The following is a 23,846-nucleotide window of genomic DNA, read 5'->3' on the forward strand; positions in this document are numbered from 1 at the left end:
TTTTGTATGCGCGCCTTTCGAACGGAAAAGCAAACACGCGTGCTTTCTTCAATGCTCAAACACGTTTGCTTTTCTGTTCCGGTGTTGTTCCGGCTCTCACCGACTGGCGACTTCCTAGAGTCATTATTCATTCATAAGAAAATATCTGCAGTTTGTGAAAATTTACAGCTTAAAAGTTAAACGTCCTTCCAGTTGCTTTCGTTTCGTTTTCCCTTCTCTCTCTCTCTCTCTCTCTCTCTCTCTCTCTCTCTCTCTCTCTCTCTCTCTCTTCTCTATATCTTTGTCTTCTACCGTTCACTCTCTATCTCCCGCTCTCTCGTTGGTCATTTACTCAATGAATTTGGAATACAACCCATTAACTCATCAGCGCGATCGTTCATCACCATTCATTCATGCAGCTATCATTCAGCGTAGTGTGTCCTATCAGTGTTCATTCGTAGGTTGCTTTACATTTACGTTGGCAAACGCCGTTTTACAGTGTAGTTAGTTTACAGCGCGGTGCAGTACTGCTCACTGTAGAAGATAGCGATCATCCTTTGATAATGTGTATAATGTTCCTTACAAAGAGTTGTTATGAGCTTGTATAGATAGAGGGAATATTGGGTTGGCTGTCATCACCTATAATGGCTCTATAATTGATTGATACTTAATCTCTTCCTCATCCTTATTTCACTGTAATTTGTCTCGCTCTTGTTATGTTTTGTTTTATAAACTGTTCAAATGTTCTGGCCCACGAATGAAAGCATTGGGGGAGGGTGTTTTCTTCTTCTCTTTAATTTAGATGCAAGAGTTTTGCGCGTTCTGATACATCTGTTACGCTCGTGGGTTTTCTGTTTTCTTTCATGAGATAGTCTTACGTTGTCAATAGTTGTACGTTTTATATCGGTAAAAATACAGGTTTTGTTTTGTGGTTTGTGGTTGTTTTTCCCTAGTAGTGTCATTAGTAAGCTAAAGTAGGTAATTATAAAGAGGCATCGGAACACGGGTACGTACACCGATCACCCACCGACTGATGCTCACAGTCACACGAACCGTCCAGTCGTCTTCTCTCTTCTCTGCTTAGTGATCTATCTCTTCGTAGTTTGAAAGTTTGAGTTTGACGATCGACATCCAGATTTCGACTCCAGCATGGAGGGGAGTGCGGGGGGAACAAGATTTTGTGCGTTTTCAACGTGTTACGCGGGGTATATACATCTAAACTACTGCACAGCGTTCTACTTAAGTAAGGGTTTGGTTTTTGTTTTTTTTTAGAAGGCAATGGTTGGCTATCATAGAAACACAAGGAACGATGCGCTAACGATGAGTAATTTGCGATGTGAACGTACAAGTCTTACGAGAGTCTTACTACTGCTGTTCGGGTGCAATCTAACATGTATGTGATTTTTTCTTCTTTGTGTATATATATAAATTCTCTACCATATGCGTAAATGTTGCGATCTATCATACCATCACTATCCATGTGATTGCGGGAGTTGCTGAACGATGCTCTGCATCCAGTGTTTTTGTTTCCTGTGTGTTTTTTTTTGCCTGTGCGTGTCGTGTATTATTGAGCTCTAATTTGGATCAAGATCCGTGCAAGTATGCCTCATAGATTTTAGTTTTTCTTGGGTTGAAGCTTTCTTCCTTCCTTCCTACGATCAGCATGTAGCATTTTAACCAACGACACGAGCCTTCTGCTTGCGGAGAAAATTCATAGCATTTTTGTCATTGACTCGCCCTTCAAGAATTTGCAGTATCGGATGATCTAGAAGGGTCAGAAAAAAAACAGTGAGCAACAAATCGCACGTTAAACCTACTTTTACTACTCGTTTGCTACTTACTTTTATCCTTCATCTCGAGCAGCGGAAGATCGATCTGGGCCAGCCCGTTAAAGTTGTCGATGTTAAAGTTGGTGGCCACTCCGGGGATGTTGTTCAGCGCCAGGAATGCTTCGCCCGCGAAATCGTTTGCCGTCAGCACGTCGTGATCCATCACGGTGAACACGATCATGGCCGCCTCGGTTTGGCACTGTTCCTGGGTGACGGAAAACTCGAAACACTCGTCAAACACCGGGTTGAGCGTTTTCTGTTGCGAAAAGAAGAGTTAGTTAAAAAAAGATCCATTAAATGCTTTCTATCAGTCTTATAATTTCCGGTGCATTAAATAAGTTTAATCATAAGCCTTTGCGTAATATTTTAACGAGCTCATTAATTTATAATTTTTCATGGAATTTGCTATTTAGCCTTAAAATGCCATCTAAAGATTTCCAAAGCCGTTTGGTACTAGTACGGTCTAACTGTCCACAAGATCTTAAGAAATGAGTTAAATCTGGATTTTCGACGCTTAACGATCGTTTTGAATTGTCGATCGAAAAGATAACTCGATAAGCTGGCAATAGCTGCCGGCTGTTCTTTGTCTCATTAGAACTGGCAACACTGCCAAACAGCTGTCATCGGGAAATGTAAACAAACAATCTGGGGCCAAAAATCAGCTGTTCAAACAGCTGTAATAACCCTTGAATCTTACAACAGGTAATAAAAGTTTCATTCTGTGCCACCATTCATCCTTAACCCCGCATTTCATGCCTTCGTTTCAGTTCCCTACCTTGTGCACGTTGGTCTGCTGTTCGGAGCAGTGCGAAAACACCCTCCGCGGCAACAGCTCGATGATCACGAACGGATCGCTGAAACCATTGGGATCGAGCGGGATCACATCCTTCGCGTGCAGTATCTCCACACAGAGCGAATCGTGGTTGAGGTACGCCTTGACCGAAAGCGACCCCAGCGACGTCTGCCCGATCGTGTTCAGCTGCTCCTGTAGCCGCTGCATGTAGAACAGATCGATCAGATGGTCGGTGTCGGTTTTGTGGTACTGCAGCCGCTGCTCCACCCGCCAGAACGTGTCGCTGTGCAGTATCTCCGGCGGCAGGCCAAGCCCCTCCGCGTTGAAGAACTCCCCGAGCAGCTGCAGCGCTCCGTACATGCGGTCGTGGAAGTTGGTCGGCTTTTCGCCCTCCCCGCCGGCATCCATCTGCTTGGCGAACTCGGTCAGCACGCTGTTCCAGATCAGCGTCATGGCGCGGTAAAAGTTTTGCGACAGCAGCGTCACATTGAGCGTCGCCAGATGCGAATCGAGATACTCTAGCAGCGGCATCACGGCCTGATTGGCGGGCAGCGAATCCGGCGACCAGGCCAGGTGAAACACGGACTTTTGCAGCGGGCCCTGCATCGAGGCGGTCAGCTTGGTGAGCACGCGGTCCGCTTTCGCTTCCAGCTGGGCGATCGTGTTGTCGAGCAGGGTTTCCGCATTTTCTGGCAGCTGGTGCGTTTCGGGATGAAACTCGGCGAGCCCACGGCGCACGTACTCGAGATTGTTCACGACCACGCACAGCTCGTCGGTGGAGCGGGGCTGCTGCTGCTGTCCCTGCTTGTTATCGTAATAGCCACCGGAGCCACCGTCCGCCAGCCCCTGGTGGATCAGGTCCGAGTACACGTTGGCCGTCGTGCAGACGAGATCGATGATGAGCGTTTCGTAGTGCGCACCGGAGCTGTGGTCGGGCCAGGCTAGGTTTTTCCAAAACTCGCGTATCTGGTAGAAGCAGGAAGCGGTATCGATCGAGGACGTGCTGTGCCGCACGATGCGCTCGCCCTCGCACACCTGATCCACGCTGACGGCCGCCTTGATGCGCTGGATCGCCTTGGTTTTGCTGACGGAAATCCATCGCTGTACGGCGGGCTCGAACCACTCGTGGAAGTTCTGCAGCCCGAGCGGCTTCTCCGGTGGCTGCGGTGTGACGGACAGGTGCGATTTCAGGTTGTGGAACTCCTGCAGGGCGAAGTAGATCTCGAACGGTGCTGTGTCGGGCTCTCGGTCGTGATCGAGGATGGTCCAGTGGTTCACTATCGTGCCGGGTAGTTGGCCACACTCGATCCGGTTGGTGACTTCCTCCGAAAGCTGAGAGGCGAAATGAGTTGTGTTATGTGTTGTGCCATTCAGCAAAGTTCATTTTTGTCTCTTTCAGGTCGTCTTAGCGCTAATGGAGGCCATCCGCATACTCACCAATGAATCGAACTGCTTGTAAACGATACTAAAGTACTGGATGCCGTTGGTCGAATCGAACAGCCCGTGGTAGTACGTAACGCCCAGCTGCAGGTCCGCAATCAGGATCGTCGTGTAGTGCACCAGCGGGTTCGGCGAACGTTGCGATTCGCGCAGCTGCGCCTGCGACCAGGTAATCGAACCCTTGCGCAACGCGCCGACAATCTCGCCCCGCACCCCTTTGCTGAACGGGCTCACCTGGCGGAAGGCGCGCATCGAGCCGAGCAGCCCGAGACAGCGCAGCAGATACTCGAGCCGCACGAGCGACGGTGGGTGCAGTGCGGGGAAGATCTCCCGATGCCGGCGCATCTGGCAGAGCGACCGCTCGACGAACCCGTTGAGCGAATCGGCCAGCCACTGTTCCAGCTCGCGCGTCAGCGGTTCGTTGTTGTAGTTGTTGATCCACAGCTTGTCCACCTCGATCAGCTGCCGGTGGATGAACTTGGTGTCGAGCGGTTTCTTGCGATTGATTCGTATGATAGCTACCAATCTGCGGGAGAAAGAGCGAACGGAACACATTGAAGGCTAATGCTGGCAGGAGTTAAGGGACGGGTCCTACTTTGCTAACGAAATTTGTAGATCCGATAGATCACTTTGCACAGCCATCTGGTGAAGGATGGTAAGCGACGGGCCGGCCAGCTCGCCGGTCCACTTCCAGGCCGGATCGAACACGGTCAGCTCGTGCATCATGAAGATTGTCTGCAGCCGTTCGAACTTTTTCACCTCGAGCGTGTTGTCCTCCTCGGACGTGCCGCGGTCCTCCCGCGTGGAGAGCCACATCTTCAGCCGGATGCGCCCCTGGACCGAGCTGCGCGAACTGCGTGCCTCCAGCTTGAACCAACCCTCCAGGCCAGTTGAAGGTATATCCTGTGGGAAACAAAAGGGCGGGCAAAAGGTCTTAATGAGTTTTTCTTTTCTTCAATTTTCTTCGCTGTAGCAAACGACCGGCCACTTACACAGACTGGAATATTGATACAACCGAGGAAGTCGTCCTGCGAGCCTTGCCGTGCCGATTGGCATACCTGTTTGAAAAATCTACCTAAACCCCTAACGCCCCTCACTTCGTTCAGTCGCGATACAGCGTCTAGCACGCTGCTCTCGTCGTCGTGGTCCCATATGTCCAGGTGGAGCTGATCCGAATGTATATCGTCGATGTCACTGTCACGGCATAAAAGGAGGCAAAAAACAGGGGCATTGAAAACGCGCCGAAACGCGACACTCAGGGCTGCACACATCGATACTTACAATTTAAACTTCTCGTTCCACTTCGGGCACAGCGTGTGCGGTTTGACCGAGGTCGCGCGGATGAACTTGGCCGGCACCGGGCCGACCGAGTCCCGCTGCTGGCGGCCGTCCTTGCGCTTGAAGCTCAGCCGAAAGCTGTGATGCTTGCGCAGCTTGCCGTGCTCGGGCGAATCCAGACTGTCCATGCCGGTGTCGGACAGGGTCCGCGGTGTCATGGGTGGTTGGGGCGAGGGGGGAGGCGGTGTACCGGACGGCTGAATGCCGAGCATGCAGTATGGATCGCTGAAACCTGTATGGGGAGAAAAGCAAAAACAAAAAGAAGATGAGATAAGCCAGAAACAAGCGGCGGATGATGATTTATGAATGTTCAATGGCTCCATTGGAGAGATGGAAATGCGTGAAAGTAATGTATCGCCCCTTCGCAATGCTGCACGCTTAATAAGTATGGAAACAGTTGCGCCACTGTACATGGTTGCTGTGTACAACGAACAACGCCGGAACGAAAAAAAACAGGGGAAAAGTTCGTTCTCCGCAAATCGTTCCACCGTAACTGCGCAATCCATTTATCACCGTTCTTTACCGCTTTACGCCAGACCCGCAAAACTTTCGCATTCACCCGACACACATACACACACAAAGAAAGAGGTTTTCTGCAAGGGGGAGGATATAAAATCCTTTTCCCTCTCCTTTGGCACGTGTCTTGTGCGGTGTGGTTTTAGGGTGCGTGACGTTTCAATTACGAAGATGACGATCAGCCGGCAAAAGCCGTCCCCCCAACCATCTCTTACCGTCTTTTACGCAAGAGCAAAGGTTGAAAGAAGGCTTTTTGGTTTCGGTTGGTGTGCGTCTCGGGTCTCACAGTTTTACGAACGAAAATATGCAAATTGTGTTTTCATCACATAAACAATCGGGCCTCGCCGCTTCAACCGACGCTGCGAGGGAGCGCTTGAGCCATTGACATTGAGCAGACCGGTTTTTGTGACACTGGCTGCGGATCTTGCCTCTCTTCTCACGCGGGGTACCCCTCCGCCCCGCCCTTTTTTTGGTAAATCATTAAAATTTATCACCTTGGGGATAGGTTTTCCTGAGAAATCGACCAAAGTTTAGCGGCTATATGCTATCCTATTCCCCACCGTTGTCAATCCGTTCTTCTGGGGCATCTTTTTCGGGGTGAAAAGGGAAGTCCATTTCCAAAGAACGGTCCCACCATTGAAGATGTTGCGAACGATAATATGCGCTAGCGGTTTCGGGAACGGCGCTATAAGGCGTGATAATAATTGGCCGTTTTTGGCTTTTTGTTTCGGTGCAAAAGGTTGAAGATGGGTGGTTGGACGTTAATGCAACGTATTGCCTCCTTCCGGCGGGGTTTGAAGGTTGGAGTTTAATTTGCATTTTGCGGAGAGGGATGGAGTGGAAAATGACGTCGCAAAAGGGTTGTATTGTGTGTTGCTGTGTGGATTAGTATGTAACAGCTTTATCAATGCTGTTTAGTGTTCCCAGATATGGGCACCGATATTAGCGCAACTGGGCCGCTCCAATCAACCGATATTGGTCCCGTGTTTGGCGCCCACAACGGGGCCCCATGCAATATCGGATCGCCGCACGTTCCACGCCGGGTTATTAATTATGCCGTAGAATATGCGTCCATTGCCATTTGGGGGCGCTGTATGATGCGCTACGCTCTATCCGGTATGAAGGCTACGAAACCACAGCCTGCACAGCAAATGCTAGAGCTACAGCACTGGGCAGAGCGATGGAGCGCTTGTTCGAGCAGTGTTCCGCAATCCATTCCAATTATGTGCTGCCAGGGAGTAGCAGACAGCCCCGTGGGGGGAACGAGTCCTGCCATGGATGGATAAAATAAAAGCAAAAGCCCCCCTCCCTTCTACTGAGCCACCAGCGCGAGCGTTATGGATCTCCGTGTCCCTCGTGGCACAACAACAAAAAGCCTATCGATGATATTGCTTGAAGTGCTGCACGATGCCTCCGGTGTATCGGGTGCTTCCACCAGATACATCGTTAGAGAGACATCCCTTGCATCACAGTTAATAAAAGAGCTCGCTACGCTTATCGGATTCGCGCAAAACGGTGGCCACACGGCGCAAACACGGGGCGGAAGCTTCGCGGCAGAAGCGTTACTTTGTGCGTTCAACGATGAGCTTCCAAGCTGCTGCTGCAGCAGCACCGATACCGGTTGGGGCCGAACGATGGCCAGGTGTTGAAGTGTATTGGCTTGATTGTATTGTAAACGTCAATCTACGGACTCAATCGGGCCGTTTCCTTCGCTTTCACGGGCCCGGGTTGGCGGTAGGGACGAACCTACTGTAACACGGTGTAAGTGTTATGTTTAGCTTTTTCACTTTCGTAGCGCCGCGTAGCACGTGCCATTTGCTTACTTTTGATTTGTAGCCTTTCGCGCGCGTTTCGTGCTGTAAAGGGCGCAAAATGGGGCAACGTTGACAGTAGGCAACGGAAACCGGAACGACCGCGAACGATTGGGATTGGGAGAAAGGAAAATGCCTGTTGTAAATGGTATTGTTTTGCGTTTTGCTCGACTGACGGGCACGGTTGCCGATTATTTTACCACCGCTGACGTTGACGTGACAATATCTGATTGTTTCTATTATGGCGGATGGTTTTGTTCCCGTGATGGTGGAGGAGAGTTCAAGTCAAACATTTTACATTCCTTTGTACTGATATTGATTTGGTATTAATAGATACGTTATTCTTATTTTTTCTTCATTAAAATTAATATTGAACGCAACGAAGTATGAAGTACTGCAAAAAGAAAATGACATTGCAAAGAAAAATGTAATAGAAATTAAGTTTTGCTTCAAGTTAAAGGCAATTGTTTGCCAAAAGGGGAACGTATCTGCTCGTGAAATGTAGCAATATGAGGCTTACCCTTGAACTTTATCCTAAGTTTATCGATGAACATCTTGTACACGGTAAATACAGGGTTTTCCAAGCCACTTTCGAACGTAAAGATGTTGTTCACACCGAGCAACATGCCAATCCACATCAATCTGATATTTCATTTCCATCATACAGCGTTTTCAAAGTGAGTTTTGAATGTATAACAACGTTTGCAAGATGTTAATCTACATCAATCTGATATTTCATTTGCATCATCATAATTTTTAATTTCGTCAGCATGATTATCAAACACGTAGCTCAAGCTGGATTGAGTTTGACAGTTCTTAGTGGGGTGGGTTGAAATTCATGTGTTACAGGGTTTTCCAAGTCACCTACGAACGTGCACATGATTATTCACCGCAATCCGCAAGATGTTTTTCAACAGCTGTCAAATGGTGTATTTGCTTCAAAATGAAATTTAAGTTTTTACACACGATTTTCAACACACCACAGCGAACTTTCAAACTCAATTCAGCTTGAGTCGTGTTGAAAATCATGCTGAAGAAATTGATAATTATGATGATGCAAATGCAATATCAGATTGATGTAGATTACGCGGGAAGAGGCGAATGAGGCTAATAGGCTCAAAGTCTCTATAAAAATAAAGAAAAAAAAATCTTGCGCGCGGTGAATAACAATGTTTACATTCGAAACGGACTTGAAAACCCCTGTAAAACTGAAACTTCATTTTGAAGCAAATACATCATTTGACAGCTGTTGAAAAACATCTTGCGGATGTGGTGAATTTGAATTTGAAAGTGACTTAGAAAGACCTGTAAAGAATTACTCCAGTTTTTTTGTACTGCATTGCTTTGAAATTTAAATAAAAAAATATAGATTGTTTAAGTACGAATTAAGCTCAACTCGGGCACAAATTCTTATAGCTACAAGGCAGTCAAAAATGCTACTAATAACTTAAAATGTATGGAACTTCCTCGCCTTCTTTGATTTCTTTACCACCATGATGTATAATGTAAAACTTTTCGTTAAAAGCTTTAAAGCTTTCGAGTTAAAGAAAAACTTGTATATGACAGATTTAATTAGCAAACATTAACTGGTAACTGCTGTAGTACGAGCTGTTTGCATGGCACAGACGATGCTGTTAAAGACAGGAGGTAATGATGCCATCCGAATCATGTTGAGCGAGAAAGCTTCGAGCTTCGGCTCAAATTTGATTGATGTCCTAAATAGCTTCATTTAACTTTTACGATTAAATGATCTTATCTTATGGATTTAAGAGGTTATGTAACACACACACACACATTCAACCACAATACTGCAATCGAGAAAGCGTTAAGCCGTCTCCCACTGTGACACAGTATGGCTAACCTCTCCTCTGAACCTCCTTAACACACATACGGGAACGAGAAGCTCTTGTCATTAAAATGACCTTTTTCTGCCACCCATGCCCACAGGTCAGGGTAATTGAACTAAAAAGCCAATCTTTCGGTTCACCCATGTGAAAAAGTAAAAGCAGCGGCAAGGCCCCGGAAGTGCGAAACCTTTTGGAGATTAACGCTGGAAATTGATGGATTGAAGAGGCGAGCGTGGGAAGGGGGGGATGTGCATAAAGTACCGGAAGTCGCCGGTTGTTAAACCACCAGCGGCTGGCAGCTACTGCTCGGTTCGGTTAATTGTGGTTACCACCATCATCATCATCATCATCATCATCATCCCAATCATCGATCGGTGGACAAAAGTGGACTTTGAAGATGGATGTAAAATCGGACAGGTTTTTAGTAAAAAAAAAACTGATGCGCACTGACGTCCATCAGCGAACGGATGGCAGAGGAATGATTGGAAAAGGTATTTTAGGGTGCATCATCGTGGCGAGACTGTGTGCTTTTTTTTCTTCTTAAATTTCATTCTTCACTTTCCCATCGCTCACCATCGCATCAAACGACTGAACTTTGCTTCCGGTCAACCTGACCTACGGTGTCGTGGTGATTTCAGATGGCAAAAAAAGAGGGACCGCCTGAAGCTTCTGTTCTGTTATTGTCATTTTTATGGAAAACGTTTCGCTGCTTTTCTCGATTTTGTTCTTCTCCCCCCCCTGTGGCGATGGAAAGTTTTGCAGTTTTCGTTTGATGTCGAAAAAATGATATTCACTCACTCTCTCTCTCTCTCACACAGTTTTTGAGCTTTTGAAGCTTTACATTGATGTAAGAATCGTACGCTTGTTTATGTGATTGACGGGCTACAGCTCCAGCAGGCTTCGTGCGCCAATTCACCTGGTACGCAAGTGGTGGTGGTTGTTACGCTGTTGTTTGTGGTTAAAAATATTATTCCACGCCGGTGTTTGACGTTACTGAGTGCTGTGTGGTTCACAGAAAAAAAAGAAACAAAAAAAAAACAATCAAAGGCAAACGAAAATGATTAAATGAATGAGTTTCGCATTTTGCGTGCGCTCATCAGAAGCCCACTCTGCGCGCTCCGCGAACGAATGTGAAGTGGAAAATGTATGACTTTTCATTCACGCACTTTGCTGCTTTACCATCCGTGCGTGTGTGTGTCCTTTTGCTCCGTTGCAAAGAAGCGGATTTTGCGTGTTTTTTTCTGAGTTTTCTTTCTTTTTTTTCAAACCTGGGCTTGGCTGGTGCGGAAACAGTCCGCTCTCTCTAATCCATGAAAATGGATTGCGGTAAGCGGTTTACGTTGTGCGGTGGTGATGATGCCCAAAATTGCTTTTTCATTTGTGTGTGCGCTTTTTTTTTTGCTTCACTGTTTTGCTTCTGTTTCCTTCACGGACAGGCTTGCGTGTGAGTTGAGTACGTTTGCGTTTGGTCCGACCAAAGCCTGGTGCCAATGCGTGCGTGTGTTTGTGTTACTGCTTAGTTTTGGTACGGTACGGCTCGTGGCGGCAGCTTTGATTGCCACCAGTCAACAACCATTAGGGTTAAACATTTGTTTTGCATTTATTGTTTGCTGCGGGGAGGGGGGGGGGAGAGGAGGAAACAAAGTTATGAAGACACGGAATGCGATAAATGGATAATGGATGGTACGGTCATGGATTGGTTCTTTTGTTCGGGAGCTTTGTGTTGTGGGGGGTTTTTAATGCTGCAGATGGATTTTCCAGAATCGGGATTATCGGGGACAGGCAGAGCAGAGTAAACAACAAACGGGCGGCCAACTGATCGCTATTTTGCTAACGTCGATTTTCAAAAGCGTATTACGATCGAAGCGCTTTGTTATTACATTATAAAGCCTGTTTATTTTGGGCCTTTTCGTTTCGTGGCAAATGGCACGGTCAAAGCAAAGGGGGGAGAGAAGAGCGTGTGTGTGTGTGTCACAACAAAAAAACAGTGGAATTGTGTTTGGATAAGCTCATGCAACTATATTACACAAAAAAAGAAAAAGAAGTTAAATTTCTAATAATCCTTCGACTATGAAGGGAGCAAAGTTTGCATTTCCACGAAGGAGTATTAAATGGAAAATTGTAGAAAATTGTAAACAAACAACGCAGTGCAGCTCAGCAAAAAAAAAAGACGTTTATTTTTATCCCACACCTTTCTGTGAAGCCATCGTCCACACGAAACGGTTTTGTGAGTGTGTTTGTTTCCCCCTTTCTCCTTCCTTTCCCTACCCCCCCTTTTGCTCCCCCTTCTGCAGCTAACGGGCTGTATCTAGGCGAGCAAATTGATCCGATCCGGCGTATTAAGAGGGATGTAATTAAAAGTAGCAGCTGCCCTTCGACGAAGTGCCGATGGTGACGATGACATACGCTACCAGTCAAACTGGCAAGAAAGAAACCAGCCAGTGTCCTTCGTCGTGTTATATGCTGCATTGAATACACACGGAGAGAGAGAGAGAGAGTGCGCTGCCAGGATATTGAAGCAATATTTGCTACTGCTGCTGCTGCTACTGCTACTGCTGCCAGCTGCTAGTTTGCGCTTGTTTGTAATTTGTTCCCTTTTTATCCAAAAGCCAATTATGACGTTGTAATGGAATTGGAGAAAATTGAACACGTTCATGATTGACATACATTCGGGCCTGCCTTGTTCACTGTGCTTCAATGTTGGATTGGAGTTTTTTCTGCGAGCGCAACTAGTCGATGGTCGACGCATTTTCTCTAATTACATTTGCTTATTAACACAGCCTTCGTAGTAAGGAGAAGGGGATTAATGTGCTAAAGAGCGCACTGAAAATTGGAAACTTTACACGGAAAAGCCATTTAAAAGATCACATTCCATATCAATCGTTACGATCCTCTCCTTCTGCTTTCAGTAATTGGAGATATTCTCGTTTCCTCCGCCTCAAAAGAGGAAAACTTCCTTCCGTACAACATTCAGGCGACGGTGTTTGATTGAGTGTTGGCTAAAATTCCGCTGGCAGGATAGACTCCCCTCTGAGCAAAGGGAAAATAGCAAAAAAAAAATAAATAAATGAAAACACAACCTCTCAAAAGATGTCGACTGGCTGATAATATCCAGCGCCGAATGGAAAGGAAAGCACCACGGCGCCGAACACGGGTCAAGAAGACTGTGCGGCCCACACCAGTGAGGTGGTGAGCAAAATTATCCTCCCTCCGGTACTGGCAGAGCTGGCACTTCAAAGGTGTTTGGTGTGCGAGCGAAGTACGAAAATGGAAGCTACCTTGATCATCAATCAGCACTAATGGGCCGGACCGTGGCGCGCCACGACCGCGTGTCCCGTTGTCAGCCGAGGTGAAGGTAGATATGCGCCCCGTTCCGTTATAACAGACACAGATGCTTTTTACAAACACACACACACACACACACACACACACACACACACACACACACACACACACACAGAAACAACCACCCGGTCAGTGACCGGTGTTTCTTTTTGGGGAGCGAAGCGTGGCAAAATTATGATGATTTATCAGCTTCACAAGCCGCGTCTCGCACGCGGACGCCGGTGGCTGCGAAATCTGTAAAAAAGGGCGTCCCTACGGGTACAAAGGCTTAAGGTGAAAAGGTGCTCCGTTTCCTGCTCCGGTTGGGAAGGGAGGCTCATGGAACGTACCGGTGCCGGGGTGCCGTTACGCAACATCTCTCAAACAAATTACACCCTCAATATTAATAGTCTGCTTTTGGGGTTTGTTGTGCGCATTTTTTTCCTTCTGTTCTGGGGTAAATTCACCTTCTTCTTTAAGATCGGATTGGCTGGTGGTGCTACTTCTTTATGGTGCATAGCTTTAAATTAAATAAATAAATCAAATCCAGCTGTGGAACCTCTAGACATCGGGCATGGAAATGGATGGATTTTGCGAGAGCATTTAAAAGAATATGCTTCAATTAAAAAACATTGATCTTCGTTCTGAGCTTCTCCTCGCCCACTGCAGCGCCCTCTATCAACGAACGGTGAAACTAATTTTCCAATGCTTGCTAAGCAACAATGAAACACATCGCACGGGCGTAAATTTAATTCATCACGCTTGACCGTGCGCTGCGCTGCTACGGCTCACACCTTTTTATCCCCTGAGGCTACATACACACACACACGCACACAATGACCCGCGCGCGTGTAATGGGATTTCCAGTCCCGTTTGTTTCAGTGACTTTGATCCCCGCTTTGTTGTGCCGCGCGGCCCTCACGGCAAGCATGCTTAATTAATCGTGGCAAGTGCGTTAAGCGCACCCTCGTCAATCCGTTTGTTTGTCCTCGTTTGGGGGCGTTTGGGGGCATTGATATCGACGGATCAAAGCTGATGGTGCACATACAAAAAATTATGGCAATTCAATAGCATTTCCATGGGTAAAAGTGCATCAATGCATCGAGCAGCAGCTCAACACAACCGTTTAGTTTAAGCGCGGTACGGTTTCGCGATTTTCCGTGCAGCCTAAATCTAATCCTTTCTCCGGTAATGTGTTCCCCGGGTTGACGAAACATAATTAGCCGGCTCGTAATTGAATTCCATTTCCCGTGCATTGCAGCGCCATTGCATTGCAGCTGAGCATTCGTGTGCATGTACAGCCCTTTTTTGATTTGGGAATGAACTTTTGACTCCGTTCTCTCGATTTCGGTGTAACTGTTAAAGTGCACTGCAAAAATATGGCATTTACCGAGCCCCGTGGAAGCCTTAAATTGCCAACTTTTGCAACAGGAAAAAAATAAAACAAATATGATCCTTCGAGCTGCTGCTGCTGCTGCTGGACACTGGCAGGTCCGCACAGACCCTTCTGTCATCATCGCACTGTGATGAAGCCCCCCTTTTTTGGTATATATACCCAGCTGGTTTGTTTGTTTAGTGTGCTGGTTGTGTGTGGGTTTTTGTTTTGTTTTGTATGCCTGCGGTACCGGTTAAAAACCGGACCTTTTGCGCAAAAGTTTGTATGACAACGAACGAAAAGTTTTGCTTTGTTTTTATGTGTTTGCTTCAGGTTTTTGGGACGGGTCGGACCCGCGCCATGAAGAGCAAGTGGGAATTTAATTAGGTGTTTAACGGGTGCCAATGGTGCGGTGACCTCGTTTTTTGTTATAATCGTGCATGCCGAGCACCGACATAAAAAAAGGGCGAATCAACGACGCAACGAGCGTAGAGTTAATTGGGTTTCCAGCAGTTGTGTTAACGTGTTTTTAAATGGAATGGATGTGTTATGTGTGTGCAGTCATGTTTCAATGTCAGAAAGATTAACAGTATAAAGGAATCGTTAAAGGTGTACAAGCTGTGTTTGTTTAAAGTGGTTATCTCAAATGAAACCAATGTATTAATCATCTACAAAATGAGAAGTGCACCCTTTGAAAAGGCTAATAGAGATGCTTTTCTCACTATTACCAAATCGAGTGAACCATCATCGAACGATACCGACTCGCTGCTGACAGCGGGAAAGATAGATAGACCGTGAAAAAAGCAGCCTCCCCTCCCCCCCCGCGGTACCCGATTTTCCATCAATTTAACTTTGCTGACATTTTATTCCCTTTCCATGGGGTCTCCATTCTGATTGCGCCACGTTGCGCGTTGAGTGAAGTGAATGTTTCAGGCTCTATTTATGCCATCAGTCGCTAATGGTCTCGAGAGATTCCTTCGTTGGCAGTAATGCGGCTTGGTCGCACCATTTACCCGGGGCCCGCGCAAAAGACGAGGGCGCCGGGAAGTGGCCGGTGTCGTTTTTTTTTGTGTGTGTGGGCACTCTTTTCTATCAGCGACTGCTTTCGATTCATGTCACTTCACTGTGTCACGGTGCGGTGGGCTTGGTGCGCTCTATTGACGAGTGATTGAAGCTCGTTACAGCCGAGCAGCGGGGTATTGATTTTAAATTATGAAAATGGGTCCCATAATCTCAACAGTAAATTGAGAATCATCATTGAAAGTAGAGTTGGTTTTTGCAATGTTTTGATCATTTTATATCATTTCAAGTGACCTTTTCACGCCGCTACCAAACACACAGTGGCGGCGCTTCGGGAAGGCTGCTGGGGTGCATGGTATTGTAAACGGTTGGTTGCTTAATTTATCTGGCAACCGCCACCACGCACCTTATGCAAATTAGCGCAAGATAAAACACGGGACTCACATTGAACGGGTCCGGGATGTGATGAGCCAGTTGTCACACGACGTTGACGGTAGGCGTGCCGGTGCGCTAAGCCCCTGAACGCTCTGAACGCTGTAGCAAGGCAAGCTAATCACGGAACGGGTCGCAGTGTCTGCTTTGTGGGAGGTTTGTAATTAAAACACATCCTCCAGAGACATTCGGCAGCCGCAGCAGCTACAGCAGCAACAACAATCCGTTTCCGCCGTACAGTGTGAACATGAAGATGAATGAAGATTACCTTTCCTGTACAATTTTGTGTGTGCGCGGGTTTGGGCCGGGTTTTCCACGAATTTGTGTAATAATGTTCCGGTGAACAAAGCAATGGTTGAGATTTTTGGTGCGGTGAAACTGATTGTTAAACCTTCTCAGCAGGGGAATTCACATTTCAGAGAAGCATAGATCTATGCAGTCTATTTATAGCATACAATAATTAATTTCAGAATTCATAGTGCAATTAGGCAGAATAACGGGAAGTTATACATTATTCTCGCCCATAAACAATAGCACGTAGAAATACAATATGTACAAATGAGCATAGTGTATTGCATTATAGTTTAAAAATACATTCCTTGCGAAATAACATGCTTGCTTTAGTTATGATAGGGTCAAAAGACTGTTCAAAGCAATTTGGTCGTCTTGGAATGCAAGGTGAACGATGTGACCTTTGCTAAATATATTAAATGGAGAGTATAGAAGGTTCACAATAGAACTACGATGAACATACACACTTTGAAGCGTAGTATCAACGACGAAACATTCGATTGTTCCAGGAAATAAGCTATTGTTAGCCATGAATATTATAAAACACCATGCGCCTCCATTGAGTAAATAAAACAATTATTCATATGCACGAATAATAGATATTATAATGAAACATAAACAAATCAATTCTATCGCAAAATTACATTCTTGTGCACGGAAATCAATTTTCAGTGCTCTTTTTGAAGTGATTTATGAATTTCCATTTTTATTCCTTAATTCTCCGATGGAGCCGCCCAGTACTTTTCAGACAAAATTTGTTTATTCTATTCTCCAAACGCTTATCAAACGCTCTGTCACCGATTGCACCATTTACAATCAGCGATTTATCAAACTATTCTCTCGAATCCTAAATCGAATGGTACCAGCTGCGGCGGGGCTCGTTTCGCCACAGCACTCAATCAATCAAAGCCACCAGCCCGGTACCATATAGCAGCAGGCACACGCAAATCGCACTGCAAAATGTATGTTTATATCCAATCCAATAAGCCTCAAGCACCGTTGTTTCCAATTGCGAAGCCAATGCGAGTTTTTTTTTTGTTGTTGCTGTCTGTCGTGCGCCCCCACAAACAAAACACAAACAGCCGAAGGAAGGGGTGTGTGGCGAAGGAAATAAATACTGAATGAGGGAAGTTAAGTCTGTTTTGAATCCCGAATTTTGTACCATCACCACCATCACATCACATGGAAGTTAGATGGTATCGTCGACAATAAGAACGCACCAGAATGAGACGAAGGAGAAGAAAAATAAGATATGACCCTACTTGTTTGCCACTTTTGCTTGGCCTGTCAGCCTTCCGTCAGCTTTCCTATTCGCTTAACGCTGGCACAAGCGTTCCCACCCGTTCGATGGTGCGAGCAGCAAGATATTCATGAAATCAATTTTCCTTGATCTTTCCGCTACGGGCTGGTTTGTTCGGGATGAGTGATGAAACCTTTCGCACGGTTTTTTTTTTTACCGGTGGAATATCGACGAATTATTCAGGGAGAGTTTCGATTTATATGCAGCACGGAATCCTGCCTTTTCCTGTCTGACGACGGGTGTAAAGGTGTGTCAGATCGTAAAATGACAACTAGTGCAAAGAAGAAAAGAGAGAACAAGTTTTGATTGTGGATGATACAAAATTTGAAATTTTGAAAATGTGTAAGACCCTCCTCAAAATGTGATTATCGGAGACGAAAATCACAAAGGAATTGTTTTCAATTAAAAGAGAAAAGGACCGTTTTGGCCGGCCAAACAGCACCAATTCGTGTCGTGTCTGTCTGCGAATAAAAAAATTGTAAAGAATTCGTTCCCGTCTTTCTGTCTTGTGCCACAAAGTTATTGACTGGAATGGTAAAAATTCTACGATGATTGGCATAAATCGTGATGGAATGCTAGCTCCATCCGTGAAAGAGCAAGCAATAAATCACTCACCCAGGCTGGATTGCGGGGTTTTTCTCTTGTAGGGTTTTGGGGTGGGGAAGTGCTTTTCGTGTAGCTGTCTAATTATGCTGATCCTATTCAGTAATTTCATCCCGATCGCGATTCGTCCACAAAGGAATGTGTAGTGAAAGGAATGCTTGTCTTGTCTTTCAAAAGTGATAGAGTGGTTGATAGAGCTGATAGTAAATTTTTCCGATTTGACGAATTTTCTACCAACTTTGGTCTTATGGCAGATTATAGTATATGTGAAAAATGTTTATTATTTATTATTTATATTTAGAATGTTTTCACCACTTTTTATACATGTACTGAATCTCTTCACATCTTTTTATGTGCGTATAAATTTGATTTTCGTTCTTGTCAGGGGGACGTTCCCTCATCTCCAGCACCGTAAAAACGCCTTAACGCAAATCCTTGCACCGTGAAACAGCTATATCAGCATCAAACACACACATACACACAAAACCTAATTGTACCCATTTTGCCCGTGCGAGTTTTGATGGGCAGCAAATAAAAGGCTCGATGGTGCGCTTTGCTAGAATCGTTTGCCGCTCGCACGCTTCTCGACGACGATAGCGACGACGCCGACGGTTTCATGATGCGAAACACACCGATACCGATTCTTCCGGACATCCGGGAGGCGTTTGGTAAAAAAAAAAACAAGAAGAAGAAGAAGGAACGAGGCGTGAAACGCGGAACGGCAAAGCACTGACCAAATGGTTGTTTGATTGCAAAGTTATTCTAGCATCCGTCCCTGTGTTTTTTTTTTTTTTCGTTTCGTTTCCCTACACTTTGCTCTCTCAGCACACCGGAGAGACACATAATGTGCTGTGCGTGGTGAGGTTAGAGTTGCGAGAGGATTTTTCCCCAGAACGGTCTACGACTACGACCGCAAAGTCGTCCACGTCGTCGCTGTCTATGTGTGAGTGTGTGAGCGTGTGTTTTCTATCCCTACACAAGGGATTTGAGCCGCAGCAAGGGAAGGAAGAGTTTGCTTCCCCACTTCCGGTTGGTGTAAAAGTTGGTGTTCACACACCAGCTCGGCTCGCAGGGCCGTCGTGCGATATGAGCGTTGCGCTGCGTCTCGTGGTGGCAGCGTGTGTCTGTGTGCGTCACTCCGTCCAATCAAACAACCATCAGAAAGGTAGACAGGCGGATAAATGCATCCTAAAGACGGGTAGTAGTTGTTGTCCGTGCACACCATCCGCTAATCCGCCGTGGAGGAAAATTCACCACTAAAGTTAGTTCGGAACGATTATTGTCTGCCCGGCTATAAATAGCCATCGTAGCAAAAAAAAAATATATATATATATATATATATATATATATATATATATATATATATATATATATATATATATATATATATATATATATATATAAGCGCACGGCTCCCATTTCCACGCCTAATGGGGAAGGTTGTATGGCGGGGCGAATGAATGCCCCCAACAGGGCTTTGAGATGAAAAATGCTCACGCACAATGTTTTGTACGCAAAAAAGAAGAAAAAAGATAAATCAATTGATCGGCCTGTCCGCCGAGAGCAAGTTTTCCACTATCCACGCAGCTACATATTAACTTCCGCCAACACTTTACTACTACTACTATTACGATGGGAAAAGTTCACCAATCAACTACCGGCAGTACCGCAGTGGCCTTCCGTTTTTCCTTCAGCCCCTTCATTTCCACCATCCCTTTCACTTAATGGCGCTAAAATAATCGATAATTTCAATTTTCTTCACTTTCAAATTAAATCCCCGCGGTTAGAATGTAAGAGAGAGCGAGAGAGGCTGGCGACGGTGGTCTCGTTTCTCGGGAGGGGTTTCTTTTTCAGCTTTTTCTCGTTCTTCGTTCTACCGCGGTGAAGCCCCCCCCCCTCCATACCTTTATCGGGCAGGTAACGATGTGGCTCGAGTCGAGTCTAGTTAGGTCGGGACGTCCACCACCACCACCATCACCGTCACTGTCATCATCAACCATGTGCGAACTCTTGAGCTCGCTCTGTGGTCGGAGAGCTGGAAAAGCGAGAGGAAGTTTTTCGCTTTCACCCCTTAATCTCTCGCAGCAATTTCTTGACTGCACAGGCGTTTAGCTGAGTGGCGAGCCAAGGAGGAAAGGAATGAACGAGCGTCCCTTGAGTGAAGGGAAAAATTGATCCAAATGGAACTGTTCGCGTGGAAGATGGGCTGAATTGTTATTGACTGTCTTTTAATGCTGGCAGTTGCAAGCCGGATCGAATGGCGACTCGCCGGCACATGTGGAGTGGAGTTTGGAAGGTTTGAAATTGGTTCTATCGTTCGATTAAAATGGCTTCAACTGTTAATTAACTGCATGCGTTGAGGAAATAGGGGAGCGAAAGCGAAAGGAAGAACTAATTTTACAATACTTAACTGCGTTTATTGGTATTTATGTAATGCAATAATCTGTGAATTTGCACAGTGAAATGACCAACAAAATAAATCGATAACAAATTAATAATAAACTAGCATTCTACATATTTTGAAACGTTGCTTTGAGGTACACTTCAATTTTGCGAATTAATTTTGGAATAAAACTCTAAGAATCGTCTTCAAATTGTACATTTTCCCCAAAATGAACAAGAATTGATGCGAGATAAAGTGGAGCGTCGCGTATCCGGGTACCTTTTACTCGGCTGTCCGTTTATCCGTACTGTTGAGAAATGACAGTTCCGTACAAAGGTGATATTGCGTTATGAGGAGGATATTTGAAAAAGCGGTTAAAAGAGCACACTGTCATAACAAAAGACACGATAATTCAAGGCATATTTCAAACATTCGTTTGGGAAAAACATAAAGTTAATAAAAACTGGGTTCTTTTTATCATCAAATAAGATAATTTTCGTAAAATTAATCAGGAATTGGTGATAATACATATCATTTGACTCACTATCCGTGTTATTCGCACTTCCGGGCGAGGTCAAGTCCCGAGGAGCCCGGATGAACGACGCTCCACTGTATATCAAAAAAGTATTCAAAAACTAACTTAATTTACGGATTATCATCATCATTATTACCAGTGAAGCTATTAAGTGTACACGCTCATCTTCACGCACCTCTCACATCACTCATTGTGCAGTGTAGTGTTGGGAGATTCAGGATTCGGAAGATTCGAAGATTCAATCCCTAGCAAGATTCGATCGGATCGGATCCTATTTGAAGGATTTGATTCCTTAAAAGATTCCTTTGCGATTGGGATTTGATTGTGATTTGATTGGGATTGAGATTCATTTGAGATTCGATTGGGATTCTGATTGGGATTGGGGTTCTGATTGCGATTGCGATTGGGATTGCCATTGAAATGCAATCCGTCCCCGAGATACGCTATTAATGGGGGTCGAGAGAAACCACCGTATCTCTAATTTCGGAAGTCGAAACACGCAGTTTACAGTCAAAATATAGCAACAGTTCGTGTAATGAGAAGTTATAGTCACCAAATAAATTATTTGATTTGATATTGAATAAGGGCCGCGTTCGAAGATTCGAATCCCTTTTGAGATTTATTTTTCCCATCACTATTGTACAGATCTCTTCATTGAAGATTTAATAAAAAAAATCTCCCCCGCCCCCAAATGCTCTTAACAACGCAAATCCCCTGAAACAGAGCGATTAATAAACTAACAACTTTCAAAGAATATTAGCAGCTTAAGCAGCAGCAGCACCAACCGGCCACTCAGCCGTGAATTGGCGAAGCTTCGCGGCGAAGCTGGCTGCCGAATAAAACACAACACAAAACGAAACACTCATCGAGTAGGCAGGCTTGTTTTTTACATTTTTTTGTTTGCTAATTCGCATCCTCTCGCACATCATTTTGCAATCCCACGCAGCGCGAACCGGGGGAGGGCACAATATGCAAAGATCCAAACCAAATCCTGTAGACAGAAAAGAGAAGAAAAAAAACAGGAAATACTAGCACAACTCCCCCAGCAACCTGCTGCGTTGCTGTGAGTGGCTGTCTTTTATCAAACGAAAAAAACAAAAATCCACCCATAACGTTACACGTTTCCGGGCAGGCAGTTAAAGTTTTCCTAAAGCTACTGTGCTAGCAACCACCTTAGGTCCCGCGTGGGCAATGTGGATATACACAAAAAAAACGACAATGGAGAGCCTGGTTCGATGAAACAGTGCGTAAAAGAATTACACAATTACTGGGGGCGAGCTAATCATTTTAGCAAAAAAGGAACCGAAGAAACACATAAAAATGCTCCACAAAAAAAAGGGAACGAACCAGTTTTGGGAATCGCTCTTCGGGTCGCTATCGGGTCGACTTTTTGGGGGGCACAATTTCCAAGGTGGGTGTGGATTTAGTTTGACGGTAATAAGGGATGGGCAGACATCACTTTGCAACGGAATCGTTCCGAGGAAAGCGTAGAAGGAAGTGAAAGCTTTTTTTTTTTGGTTTGTTTGTTACCTTTTGGCTAAAGCTTCTCCCGAAGCTGTTTAACGATTCACCCGACACCGCCACCGAAAGCTGGCAGCGGTGGCGTTAATGGGCCCTTTCGCCCGGCGCAACGACCGGTGGCGTATTTACGGCGTAAGTCGCTCCGATCGGCGTGTGTTTTTGTTCCGTGTGCTGGAATCGCTGCTTATCTTTACGACGGTTGTGTGAGGGCGGATGTGGTGCACTTTCTTCAATCTCTGATAACACACACACACACACACAGACACCTACATACATACACTCATGCTCAACCACATCGACGTTATGTCGCCCTTCGACCGTGGGAATGCTGCTAGGATATGCGTACGCTGCGTACATTTTCCTGTTGTTTCTGTGACGGACTTACGCGAGAGGCAGGGTGCGAATGGGTGGTAATGGGTGGCTAAAAATATCGGCTGCCACCAAATCAAGTTAGCCGGTTGGTTGGTCGTTGAAAGTGGATATTTTCGGTGTGGTAAAGCTGGATGGCTGGTTGCGTGTGGTCAGATTGCTCCGATCCTCCGTCTGACTTGTTAACCGCGCGAACAATAAACAAAACTGGTGCAAATTGGATTATGCGAAGAAGGGAGTGTTGTGCTTGAAAATGAATACTAAATATTTTGGCCATTCGTTTCGTCTGATTTCGCTTGGAATTCCGTAACGGTCAGACAGTGGTCACTGTCACGAAAGATATTAAAGATTCAAACATTGCAGTACTTTTATTGTAAAGCTTCCTTTCCCTTCCCTTCTAGTTCAATTATGTTTCCACGAACCGGCCAAACGTCGTTAGCTTTGGCAGCAGCCACCAGTCCCACCAGCCAGTCCCACGTGCAGTGTAGTAACAAGCAAGCTAACATATTGCATGCTTGTTTTTTTTGGGCTTTATTAAATTTACAGTACATCAACGCGACGATGCAAAAAGCATCTCAAGAGCATAGCCAAGAGCATGGGATCAAACGTTGAGCGAAAGGGACCGGGTTGTCATATATATATATTTTATAAAATCGACACACGGTACAAGTACGAGACACCGGTACCTCGTTTTAGCGGTCTTTTTACCCCTCAACGCCGTTTCGTGGAATCGTTGTAAAGATGATGCTTTACAGCACACGCTTGATGGTGGTAACGCTTGGTGTATTTCGTGTTTTTTTCTTTCCTTCGTTGCTGCCTTTATTGTACACACCAGCCTCTAATCGTTTTAGTAGGAGGGTGTTACTGTGCAGCTTGTTATGGTTTATGTAACACCATTACCCGTTGCCGGTTGGTGGTAAACTCGTTTCGCAACTCGTGCCTTTGGATGGTACTAAAGTGTGCGTGTGTGCTCAAGTGGACATGCACATTCGGTGAAATATTGAGAGCATTTTATTATTATTTATTGCCAATTTAACTTTAAAAGACAAAATGCTTCACATCCCAAATTGTTCTGAAACATCAACACATGGAGAACGTGAGCTTTTGTCATTTTCATTTCATCTCATTATAAAATTGGAG

The 23,846-nt window shown here is 45.5% G+C and overlaps 1 protein-coding gene across 9 annotated transcripts in view; it reads right to left on the bottom strand.

The window, feature by feature from the left end:
- Window positions 1-218: 218 nt before the first annotated feature.
- Window positions 219-23,846, bottom strand: part of LOC121592087 (BAI1-associated protein 3) — a 61,705-nt gene continuing 38,077 nt past the window's right edge. For all 9 annotated transcript variants that reach the window (XM_041913367.1, XM_041913366.1, XM_041913368.1 and 6 more), the window contains 7 exons: window positions 5,323-5,611; window positions 5,034-5,235; window positions 4,637-4,944; window positions 4,039-4,567; window positions 2,584-3,933; window positions 1,821-2,064; window positions 219-1,744 (listed from right to left, as the gene is read on the bottom strand). In XM_041913367.1, coding sequence (XP_041769301.1) covers window positions 1,653-1,744; window positions 1,821-2,064; window positions 2,584-3,933; window positions 4,039-4,567; window positions 4,637-4,944; window positions 5,034-5,235; window positions 5,323-5,611 — 3,014 coding nt within the window. In that variant the 3' untranslated portion in view covers window positions 219-1,652. The remainder of the gene's footprint in view (window positions 1,745-1,820; window positions 2,065-2,583; window positions 3,934-4,038; window positions 4,568-4,636; window positions 4,945-5,033; window positions 5,236-5,322; window positions 5,612-23,846) is intronic.

The sequence above is a fragment of the Anopheles merus genome, chromosome 2L (assembly GCF_017562075.2).
Source record: "Anopheles merus strain MAF chromosome 2L, AmerM5.1, whole genome shotgun sequence".
Lineage (NCBI taxonomy): Eukaryota > Metazoa > Arthropoda > Insecta > Diptera > Culicidae > Anopheles > Anopheles merus.